We start from the raw sequence: 12,759 nt of genomic DNA on the forward strand, positions 1-12,759 counted from the left end.
ACGCCACGCTAAAAAATAGGTAAAAATATCAAAATTGCTTACCTCTTCGTCCTCTGTAGGACCATGGCCCACTACAAAATGTTTACTGCATATGAAGGTGAATGGCGTTACCTTGCTGGCGTTAAACTGGTCTTTTGACGTCCGCACAAGTTGATCTATCCTTCACATGCTTTCCTCCTGAGTTTTGGGATTCGGGAAATGAATGAACAAAACATCTTTCATATGTCGTAATGTCTAGAATCGTTTCTACAAGTTCCATAGCAGCAGTGTTTACTCGGCATGTTCATTTTTGAAAGATTACAGCAGAAAACAAGCAGTAATTACATTAATTATATGCGAGGAGGTGTCGACGTTGACCCACTTCAGTGTTAAGATGGCGACGTACGGTCTAAAAATAGCATTCGTGCGGTACACTATTCAGACCGGAACAACACTATGAAACATCACCTGTTCAAAGGGTGCCCTCTAGTGGAGAAAAAACATTGTTACCTCTGATTGGTTTAATGGAGTCAAGTGGTTGTTGTTGCAACATCTGTTTGGTGAAACTGAGACAGCCACTGTTGGTCGGCATCTCTGTTCAAAATAAAGTCAATATGTAGAAAAGTGGAAAAATTGAACGACTAGTGTGGCCCAAAGTAGGGAAGCAAGAGTATTTGATTTTCTTCACAAGTAAAAAGCTTTATGAAGTATATTTTTCTCAAAAAGCTACTCAAATAAATGTAAAAGAGTAAATGCAACTCGTTACTACCTACCTCTGGTCTTGAGTAACAACTTTTGAATAGAATAGAACCTGATTTCTGTCCTTGAAAGGGTCTAACACTGGGGTGGGTAAAGCGGTCTTCAAGGGTTGCAGTGGGTCCTGGTCTTTGTTAAAACTGATCCAGTTTAAGCAATGAGGGGTCCGGGAAACCAAGAAGCATCTGACTGCAATCAATTGACTGCACTTGTAACCAACAGATAGGTGAAAAGGTGTCCTCTTGGCGGGTTGCAGTCCTCTTGACGGATTGCAACCATAGTTGGAGTTTCACTTTTGGGGCAGGGAAGGCACAACATGTTGATCAACCCGAAACGCAGTGTAAGCAATAAAATTAACTTACAAGAATATTTATAATAAGTTGACAATGAGTGTCCCCCCACCCCCCCATCATTCTCGATCATTCTAAATCACGCTGCTTAGGCAATACTTTTCGCGAAGATCATCATCCATTGAATATGGTACGCCCGCTGGTGTCGTGCCAATGTAGTTACCCCAGTCAAAAATTGTATCCCCTGGGCGGAGCCCTATAGAGGTAGATTTGTGTCTTTATTATTCAATCAAAAAAAAAAGTTGAAAAAAAGTTGCATCAAAATATATATTTTCAACCCAAAAAATGTAGCTTCAATCAAAAAAAAATGTGTTTGAATGCAAAAATAAATTTGAAATGAAAAAAAAAAAAAAAAAAAAAAAAATGCACGTGAAAGCTATTTTCTTTGATTTTTTTTTCTTTGGATTGAAGTCAAGTTTTTTTTTTTTGATTGAAGCAACTTTTTTGATTTAAGTAATGTTTATTTTTGGGCCACATTTTGGCTAGGACATTTTCATCAAAAAATAAGTTGCTTCAAAAAATATAGATTAAAAAATAATAACTTCAATCAAAAAAAAGGAAACATTTCAATCATAGAAAAAGTTTTTGAATGCGTAAAATTATTTGACATTGAAAAATTTGCATTTGAACACTTCATTTTTCATTGAAAAAGTTTTTTGATTGAAGCAATCCTTTTTTTGTTTGGCCATATTATGATTAGGACATGTGTGTCTAAATCATTCAATCCCCCCAAAAAGTTGTTTCAATCACAAAAAATATTTTCGATAAAAAAAAAACAAAAATCATTTAAAAAAAATCTTTTTCAAATTTTTTTGGGGTGAAAATTATATGCAGTGTGCGTGAATGGTTGTATGTCTCCTTGTGCCCTGCGATTGGCTGGCAACCAGTTCAGGGTGTCCCCTGCCTACTGCCCGGAGTTGGCTGGGATAGGCTCCAGCACCTCCGCGACCCTCGTGAGGAAAAGCGGCATGGAAAATGAATGAATGAATGAATTATATGCAAAGCAAATGAGCGTCTAAGGTGCTCGAAAAATAATTTTGACCCATTTTAAAAATATATTTTTTGTTCATTTCATTCTTTTTTGTTGCAGTTTTATTGCTTTAAAACTTTTTTATACCTATATAGGAAAGTCAATTACATGCAATGACACTTTTTGGCCACCAGGGAGGGTGGGATGGCCCCCTTGCCCCCCTAAAATCCGATTATGGTTGCAACAAAAACCCGCACCCACTGTGGCTCTTTTTCGCATTGTTTGCCCACCCCTGGTCTAAGATAACATTCAGTACTACAAGTAGAATCAAACAGAGTACAGTGGCGCTACCTAGAGGAGAAAAGGATGAATTGCAGTAGCATGAATCCTTCACATAAGGGCGACCAGCAGTTGGAAGCCAAAACTCATATAGTAAAAGTATTGCACGGCATCTCCATGTTATTTCTTAATACTCCCCGATGATGTAATTTTTGTGCCGTAGCGTATCAGTATAGTTAGCGCAACATTCATGAATTAGAATGACAATATAGTTAACACAGAGCTCTAGGGTCTTATGCAACTCACACATGATTTGTGTAACACAAATATTTTGTGTGTTCAGGTCTTGGCCTGGCATTGAATTTCCAGCCTTCCCTGATAATGCTCAATCGCTATTTCAGCGAGAAGCGACCTTTGGCCAACGGTCTGGCGGCCGCCGGCAGCCCCGTGGCTCTATGCTGCCTTTCCCCACTGGGACAGGTTCTCCAGTACCAGTACGGCTGGAGGGGAGGTTTCCTCATCCTGGGGGGGATGCTGCTCAACTGCTGTGCCTGCGGTGCTCTGATGAGGCCCCTGTTGCCACCAAAGAAACATCAAGAGTTTGAGGATGGCAGTCTTGTAGCCACAGAGGAGAAGAAACTCAAGCCAAAGAGAAAACTGCTGGACTTCAGCGTGTTCAGGGATAAAGGATTTGTCATCTATACCGTGGCGGCCTCCATCATGGTGCTGGGCTTGTTCGTCCCACCCGTGTTCGTGGTCAACTACGCTAAAGGCCTCGGCTACGAGGACACTTATTCGGCGCTGTTGCTGACCATTTTGGGATTTGTAGATATGTTCGCTCGCCCTCTGTGCGGAATCATCGCGGGGCTGAAGTGGGTCCGACCAAGGTGTGTCTACTTCTTCAGTTTTGCCATGCTCTTCAACGGCGTCACCGATCTCATCGGGTCTCAGGTAAAAAGAGAAAATGTTGCACCGATACAGATCGCTGTATTCAGTCATAGACTTCATAACCTATTGACATGACACGGGGCCGATTCGTAGGGGGCCTATTTTCAAAAACTTCAAATATTTTCAAAACCAAAGCTGCGACCTACCTAAAACCAAAACAGGCACCTACCTTAGCCATATATGAGTCTCCATGAGCAGCACCATCAAAAAATTAAAAGTTGTTCCCTTATAAAATCCTGATTGTTTTTTATATAACACAGATTAAAATAGCTACAAAAAAAGTCTCAGATTTTACACTGGATGCACAAAATCACCAAATGCAGAGATAATCACCTATATTTTCAGGATCAATAGCAATATTTAACATATAAGTTTTTGACCAAAAAAGCAACTTGATTTTAAGTTTTCAACAGCTAATAAATCACTCAATTTAACATCAGAAACTTAATACTTGAGAAAAACGTGCAGAATCAATTATAAATTATATGTAAATAGATTATTAACAAATTCTATATACAATCATAACGTATAAAATAGAATAGCCGTTTATAATCACTATACACTATATACTTTTAGCGAATGAGGCTAGCAGCCGCCTGGTGTAAACAACTTTTCTGGCAAAAATTCTTGTGAACAAATGCTGAAATCCCTGAATTCTACATAGATATGGACGTAAAACAGTCTCTATTCTTGGTTAAAAGCAAAGAAACCGTGCAGTTAGCGTTTATTTTAGGTATATTGTCGAAGTACAATGCTACTCTGTTGGCGAAAGAGGCTAGTGGCCGCCTGGCGTAAAAGGATCTTTTCTGGCGAAAATTCTCGTGAATAAATGCTTAAATCCCTGAATTCTTCATAGATATGGACAATAAAACAGTCTTGATTCTTGGTTAAAAGCAAAGAAACCGTGCAGTTAACGTTTATTTTACGTATATTGTCGAAGAACAATGCTACTCTGTTAGCGAATGAGGCTAGCAGCCGCCTGGCGTAAACAGCTTTTCTGGCAAAAATTCTTGTCAACAAATGCTTAAATCCCCGAATTCTTCGTAGATATGGACGTAAAACAGTCTTGATTCTTGGTTAAAAGCAAAGAAACCGTGCAGTTAGCGTTTATTTTATGTATATTGTCGAAGTACAATGCTACTCTGTAAGCGAAAGAGGCTAGCGGCCGTCTGGCGTAAAAGGATCTTTTCTGGCGAAAATTCTTGTGAATAAATGCTTGAATCCCCGAATTCTTCATAGATATGGACGTAAAACAGTCTCGATTCTTGCTTAAAAGCAAAGAAACCGTGCAGTTAGCGTTTATTTTATGTATATTGTCGAAGTACAATGCTACTTTGTTCGGGAAAGAGGCTAGCGGTCGCCTGGCGTAAAAGGATCTTTTCTGGCGAAAATTTTTTGTGAACAACTGCTTAAATCCCCGAATGCTTCATAGATATGGACGTAAAACAGTCTCGATTCTTGCTTAAAAGCAAAGAAACCGTGCAGTTAGCGTTTATTTTATGTATATTGTCGAAGTACAATGCTACTCTGTTAGCGAAAGAGGCTAGCGGCCGCCTGGCATAAAAGGATCTTTTCTGGCGAAAATTCTTGTGAACAAATGCTTAAATCCCCGAAATCCTGATACATATGGACGTAAAGCAGTAGTGATTCTTGGTTAAAAGCAAAGAAACCGTGCAGTTAGCGTTTATTTTACGTAAATATGGTTAAAGTGCGGCTCGTCTTTAAGGTGCCTCTATGTGTAAACAAAGAAGAAAATTCTTGCGAATAAATGCTTCAATCACTGAATTCTTTATAGATATGGACGTAAAACTGTCTCGATTCATTGTTGAAAAAGCTAAAAACCGAGCAGTTACGCATCTATTTTACGTATTTATGTCGAACAATGACGCCAATGCCGTAGCGGTTCCCATTCGCCCACTGATTTTTTTTCACGTTTCAAATGTTACGTTTTCATCGTATGAAAAATATAATATTTACCTTGAATCCTCGAACAAATCACTCCTGAGACAATCCATCCTGTTTGTATGCAGTACAGCTTTCGTAGTTCCTCCAAAATCTAAGCTTAAACCCGGTTTTGAGATGACCGGTTGCCGCCTTCGACTATTACTGAATGAAGTTTCAAGCTCGGCCCCCTACGGTAAGGCGTTGCGCAAAGAATGACCAAGTGTCACGTCAATAATATTGAAGTCTATGATTCAGTGTTCCAGTTATTTATCAACACTGCTTCTTGTCTTGGAATTCAGGCCGACAATTACGGAGGTCTGGTTGGCTTCTGTATCTTCTTTGGGTTGACATACGGCATGGTGGGAGCCCTACAGTTTGAAGTCCTTATGGCTATCGTGGGAACGGACAAGTTCCCCAGTGCCATTGGCCTCGTGCTATTGATGGAAGCTATAGCTGTATTGGTGGGACCTCCTGGAGCAGGTATGTGATACATCAAATCTTTGCTATCCCAAGTAAGACTATTCCTACCACAGACTGTAAAACTTGTTACGTGACTATCTCCCCTACTCCAGGTCGCCTCTTGGACGCCACTCACAAGTACATGTACGTCTTCTTGCTGGCCGGCTGTGAGGTCACGTTGTCGGCCATTGTGATTGCCGCGGGGAACTTCCTGTGCATCAAAAAGAAACAGGAAGAGCCGGAGGCCAGGCTGGAAATGGCCGCGGCAGGCATTAAGAAGGGGAGCCTCCGTAACGAGACAAGGAACCTCGAAGAGGACGAAAGGGGAAATTACAACGCCGATTTGCATCAACGGGGCGACGGCGAGTCCAGGGAAGATGGACTGGAGAATACTAAAGGATGAATGATTAGAAAGATGGAAGAAGTATCATGAGGACCAAGTACTATAGTCATGCACTTGGTTAAAATGCATTATTGGATAAGCAGTAGAGAAGTAAATGCCGTTAATCTCAGTACTGTAATTGTGAACTTAAAAGTTAGCTTGCTACTGCCGCCTCATGAACATTTCATGAGCTCTAACATGGGCATTTCATTGATGAGTCTCCCTTTCAAGGACCCAGTTACACTTCAGTTATTCATGATATGGCCCAAATATTTCAATAGACGTTAAAGAAATAAGTATTTCGAACACTGGTTTAGTCTAGATTTTCATATTTTAATTGTCAGCCCGGTAAACGTTATTTTCTGTGTCTATGACGGATGTCCTGCCCTGCCTCCAGCAATCAGAGATTAGCTTTACACTGCTGGTCATAAGTATTGGCAACCCTGCAATTCTGTCAGACAATGCTCAATTTCTCCCAGAAAAGGATTGCAATTACAAATGCTTTGGGGGTAATATCTTCATTTATCTCGCTTGCAATAAAAACACAAAAGAGAATGAAAAAAAATTGCAAATCATTCAGAGGTTGCGCTAGACATTTTCGTTGTCTGTCATTTTGACTGACAGGGTCATAAAAATCCGGTCATAATCTATTATTACCAGTCACTTAAATTTTTAAAATGATAATGATGACATATTCAATAGTATTTAGTTTTCATTCAATTAATATTGTAACGCTTGCTTGGCGGCGAAAAATTAGACACGGAAGTCGTGGTATTTTTCACCCTCTTTTTACTCTGCTTACCGCCAACACCACCAACAAAACAACAACTCCACCCCCAAAGAAAAAGAGGCAACTATATAGACCCCAATCATCAACGTCACACAATGATCTTAATTGTGGTTGTCACCCCAAAATCTTCTAAATATATATTAAATGCATCTTACCAGATATAAAATGACTACTACATAGTCTGTGGTGATCGTTTGGTGCCCAGATTTCTTGTCGAATTACAGCAGTCCATCTCGCTCTCCTCTTCGGGTCTCTCAGAATACGGTAGAACTTCAAGTCTCTCCGTCTATCTTCTCTGTTACTGCAACCAACCGCCACACACGCCTTCACCATTTTGATTATTAATGTTAACGAGCAGAAAAACACGCCGTAATTGGAGGCATGTACGTAGCAGTAATATGTAAACATGACGAGCTGACGGAAAATCTGGCGGCTCCAGTCAGGGGGGCGGAGTTGTGACGTCATGTGATTGGGGTCTATACACAGGCGGCAATCTAGTCCACCAATTGGATGACGCGCTGGCACACCGGGTGCACCAATAAGAACCTCGCGTTGATGTGTCAATCACGGTGCCGCTGCCAGACCCCGGTGACGCTACAATATTCTGACAGAATAGCCAACGACGTCATGCATTAAGAGAGACAATAGCTAATTAATATGCTCACTCGCCACCCTGTGGTCTGGGGTGTGAATTGCAACCTGTCCAAATGACGGATGGACTTCAGTTTTTTCCGTTACCCTTTTAAAAAACTGGTCAACGACGGAAAATATTCGGTTAACGCGACCCCTGAAATCATTATAATATTACACAAAACTCCAAAAATGGGCTGGACAAAAGTATTGGCACCTTCAGCCTAATACTTGGTAGCACTTTTAGACAAAATAACTGCGAACAACCGCTTCAGGTATCTATCAACGAGTTTCTTACAATACTCTGCTGGAATTTTAGACCATTCTTCTTTAGCCAACTGCTCCAGGTCTCTGAAATTTGAAGGGTGCCTTCTCCAAACTGCCATTTTCCGATCTTTCCACAGGTGTTCTATGGGATTCAGGTCTGGACTCATTGGTGGTCACTTTAGAAGTCCCAAGTCCTTTTTCTCAAACCATTTTCTAGTGCTTATTGAAGGTTGTTTTGGGTCTTTGTCCTGCTGGAAGATCCTTGACCTCTGAGGGAGACCCAGCTTTCTCACACTGGGCCCTACATTATGCTGCAAAATTTGTTGGTAGTCTTCAGACTTCATTATGCCATGCACACGGTCAAGCAGTCCAGTGCCAGAGGAAGCAAAGCAACCCCAAAACATCAGGGAACCTCCGCCATGTTTGACTGTGGGGACAGTGTTCTTTTCTTTAAAGGCCTCAGTTTTTTCCCCTGTAAACTCTATGTTGATGCAGTTTCCCAAAAAGCTCTACTTTTGTCTCATCTGACCAGAGAACATTCTTCAAAAACGTTTTTGGCTTTCTCAGGTAACTTTTGGCAAACTCCAGCCCGGCTTTTTTATGTCTCTGGGTAAGAAGTGGGTCTTCCTGGGTATTTAGTGCCTTTTCATTCAGACGTCGACTGATACTACGGGTTGACACTGTTGTACCCTCGGAGTGCAGGACAGCTTGAACTTGTTTGGATGTTAGTCGAGGTTCTTTATCCACCATCCGCACAATCTTTCGTTGAAATCTCGTCAATTTTTCTTTTCCATCCACAGCTAGGGAGGTTAGCCACAGTGCTATGGGCTTTACACTTATTGATGACCCTGCGCAAGGTAAAGACAGGAACATTCAGGTCTTTGGAGATGGACTTGTAGCCTTGAGATTACCCATGCTTTCTCAGAATTTTGCTTCTCAAGTCCTCAGACAGTTCTTTGGTCTTCTTTCTTTTCTCCATGCTCAATGTGGTACACACAAGGACACAGGACAGAGGTTGAGTCAACTAATCAATTTTAACTGGCTGAAAGTGTGATTTAGTTATTGCCACCACCTGTTAGGTACCACAAGTAAGTAACAGGTGCTGTTAATAACACAAAGAGGCATCACATGATTTTTCAAAGGGTGGTTTACTTTTGTCCGGCCCATTTTTGGAGTTTTGTGTAAAATGATAATGATGTAACTATTTTTCCATTCTCTTTTGTGTTTTTTCATCGCAAGCAAAATAAATGAAGATATTACTACCAAAGGATTTGTAACTGCTATCATGTTGTGGGAGAAATTGAGCATTATCTGACAGAATTGCAGGGGTGCCGATACTTTTGGGCAGCAGTGTATGTCTGAACGATCGCTTCCAGCCCCTCCTAGTTGCTATCAATTGCCGCTTTCTCACTGTAGGGACTATCCATAGTTCCTAGAACATCTTGGGGACGATGATGTGTTCGCATATGTAGGAGCTAGGAACCAGAAACTCGAGTTCCGAGAATCATTTTTGAAACTTTCAGTGTGGCTGTAGCAGTGTTGTTTTTGTCAACAATGATGATAACGAAAATATTTCGACAATGAATAATTTTTTCATGACGATGAGCTAAAAACGTGTCTTGGGAGGCTAAAACATAACTAGACGAATGCCAGTTTTCTTCTGACGAGGCAAGAACAAATAAAAAATTCGCCACAGTTTCCGTCATAAGTTCACAATGTATGACATTTTCTTATCATATGTGTTGTTAGCACGCATCGTAGCAGTGTTCAGTTGTGTGCTAAGCACACACACGTGTCCACTCCAGGCTCCTTTTGTGAAACTTGTCAGGTGTTGCTTGTTTTGTTTTCTCATCTCTGCTAGCTATGCAAAGCTGCTTTAGCAGCCTTAAAAGATCTGTGCTGTGATTATCACACACGAAATGTAACGTAGCGTTCGCAAAGCGTTCACGTTAGCATTAGCATTTAGCGTGGTGCAAAACTACCTTGTACTAAATCTGTGCGCTCTTTTGCTCTCATCGTTAGAGGTTGGATTTGCTCGTCGATGGAATCTATTCCCGTCAAATATGCAAGAATGTCGACGTTACGTTTAGCTTAGTTTTATTTTGCCAGAGGTTGGTGTGGCAAGTAAATAATGCAGAATACAATGTAATAGTTCGTATCAGGCGCAGTACCCATTACTGCCTGATGAAGTGTCACTAACGCGTTATTGTAATCTGATAACTTTCTTTCAGTAACCAGTTATCTAACGCATTCATTTTCCAAACCAGTAATCTGATTAGTTCCCTTAGGCTACGTTCATACTACAGGTCTTAATGCACAAATCCGATTTTTTGTCATCTGTTTTTTTGGCATGCCCGTTCAGACTGCCTTTGTCCAGTGAGACCATTCAAGTATTACGCATGCTCACTAATTCGCAGTCCGACACGCGATGAGCAAGACGACCCGCATGCGCAGAAGCATCAAAACAAATGACACACGTCATCTGTCATTCCAGGGATATCATATTTTGCTTTTCAAAAGGAGGACACAAGTAACAGACATAAATAATCCCCGTTTAGGCTTATATTCAAAGTTTATATGGATCGATAGCATGCACGCACGGTCAGTGCACGTCACGCACACATACGGGCAGTTTGCCCCGACTCTCGGCCGTGTAGGCTATGTTGAAATATTGCTCACTTGGAGCAGAGAGGAAAACTGAGCATTCTCATGCTTATCCTCAACCCATTTTATTTTTTATGACTGTTGTCAAGCCCATCCCTTCCCCATAAGCCGTGTTCACTGCAAGCTAGGCGCTAATAACGCACAGCGGCACCGCTAGGGTAAGCGTCTCTCTCGCTATTTGATGACGTAATTGCTGCATGAAATCCGATTTGGGAGAGTGGACAGTACAGACCGCCGTGACAGTCTGGAAAAATGTGGCCCAGATCGGATTTGAAGCACATACGAAAGTGACCCAGACGGATTTGAAATGGTCCAGTTCTATGCTACTTGTCACGTTCAGACCGTCAAGTTAATGCCTCACTCGAGTCGGAAAAAGACGAAAAAATCGGATTCGTGCATTGAGACCTGTAGTATGAACGTAGCCTTAGTGTCTGTGCATTACTATTTTGTTATTGCCTCATAATGTATGTAGAATGAAGAATACTGTATTGTAGTCATGTAAGAAGAGCATTTTGAATGGAAAATGTTCAAAAGGTTCCCACTACGCGTTCGTTTCCATGGTAACCGCTCATAGTTCCTTCATGTTTTGCTCGAGTCACACGCACCAAGTGTTTTGGGACTTGCCTCATAACGGATGTAGAATGAAGAATAATGTAGTCATGTACGAAGAGCATTTTGAATAGAAAATGTTTGAAAGGTTCCCACTACGCATTTGTTTCCATGGTAACCACTCATAGTTACTTCATGTTTTGTTCGAGTCACACGTATGAAGTGTTTTGGGACTGGGAAAGGCGTGAGGAATGTTGGTTTGTGTGCGTCCTTGAATGAACATATTTTTTCATTCATTCTGGCGGGTTCCAGCAATAGGTTGGAGCTGCTACATGCGGGGCCGTTTCGTAGCTTTGATGTTGCAACGGCAGGTTGTCGGCGAGCATTGTTTACATCATATTCGTGTTGCCCATTTGCGCCATGAGGTGACGTTGCACATCTTTGGAATGTGTTGTACGTCGGATTGACTGGAAAGTGTAGTTGCCGCCACGTTTTGTGGCCAAATAGCGTGTGTGCACGACGTAGTTCCATAAGGCTTAATCTGGAGTTAGCGGGGGAGTCTTAATTAGTCGGTGGAGCTGATTTTAACAAAATTCAATGCAGTTTGTCAGTTACAGTATTTACAGGAATTAAGTACTCAGGTTCCTACTGTGCGAAAGCGGCTAACAGGTGTTTTTTTTCAAGTGAATATATAAAGACAACAAACATTTCCATCTCAAAAATACAAGATAGACCACCACACAAGATTCCCACTGGACTTTAAAATCACTCCACATTTCACTTTATAGTCCCAATATCAAATCTCTCTACGTATCGTAGCTGTTGTCTACGCTTCAACATCGATTTTTTTGTCCTTTTTGTTTTTTGTAATACTTGACGTATCTCGATGCACTTGCATTTATCTTTTCAGCAGCGAAGAAAACTTTGTGCTTTACTGGAGTTTGTTGCTGTGTGTCAGTAGTTTTGATGTCTGCTTTCTAAAGAACAAAACAAGCACTGATCAGCACTAACATAAAATTACCTATTTTGGCAATGTGACAATTATTTTTCTTGCAATATATTGTATTGAAAATAAACTATTTAGATGTGCATCTTTGTTGCATGGATTGTCTTGGGTAATTAAGAAAAAAAACTCTTTGGAATTCACTCCCTAAACCCATCCGCACCTGTTCAGACCTTTCTACATTACAAAAAATGTTAACTCACCTTTTTAAACTGGCTTTTAAATTACAGTTCTTTTCTCTATTCTTTGGTTCTGATCGCGTTGTTTGTTGCTTTCTTCGTTTTAACTGTAGAGAGTCTGAGCATCTGTAAAGGTGCTCGATAAATGTATAATTACTAATGCTAACGCAAATGCCATGCTAATGCTACAAGTTACATTTAGAGTGAAATGATCACTCGGTAAACACCTGAAAAGGCTAAAGCAACATTGCATATTTTCTCTCATGCAAGATTTAAAAAAAATCTTACAATAGCAGCCTGCCTTCAAGCTGCTGCGGGGTCCTTCCATCAGTCAGCGGCGGCCACAGTTGCCTACAGAGATGCCTGACCAAAATTTTTATCAACTTATTTGTTTGTTAATTGGCCGATTTTGGAAAAAAGTCCATATATTGGTCCAATATATCAGCCGGCTGATATATCAGTCGACCTCTGCGACAAAATATCATGATATATCACCTACAGTAGTATAAAAAGTATCTGAACCTTTTGGAATTTCTCACATTTCTGCATAAAATTCCCATCAAATGTGATCTGATCTTTGTCAAAATCACACAGATGAAAAAACGGCGTC

The 12,759-nt window shown here is 40.8% G+C and overlaps 1 protein-coding gene across 5 annotated transcripts in view; it reads left to right on the plus strand.

The window, feature by feature from the left end:
- LOC130909351 (monocarboxylate transporter 4-like) overlaps positions 1–12,215 on the plus strand; it is a 32,374-nt gene extending 20,159 nt beyond the window's left edge. For all 5 annotated transcript variants that reach the window (XM_057825696.1, XM_057825697.1, XM_057825698.1 and 2 more), the window contains 3 exons: positions 2,678–3,285; positions 5,526–5,706; positions 5,799–12,215. In XM_057825696.1, coding sequence (XP_057681679.1) covers positions 2,678–3,285; positions 5,526–5,706; positions 5,799–6,088 — 1,079 coding nt within the window. In that variant the 3' untranslated portion in view covers positions 6,089–12,215. The remainder of the gene's footprint in view (positions 1–2,677; positions 3,286–5,525; positions 5,707–5,798) is intronic.
- Positions 12,216–12,759: the final 544 nt, after the last annotated feature.

Source organism: Corythoichthys intestinalis, chromosome 21 (assembly GCF_030265065.1).
Source record: "Corythoichthys intestinalis isolate RoL2023-P3 chromosome 21, ASM3026506v1, whole genome shotgun sequence".
Classification (NCBI taxonomy): domain Eukaryota; kingdom Metazoa; phylum Chordata; class Actinopteri; order Syngnathiformes; family Syngnathidae; genus Corythoichthys; species Corythoichthys intestinalis.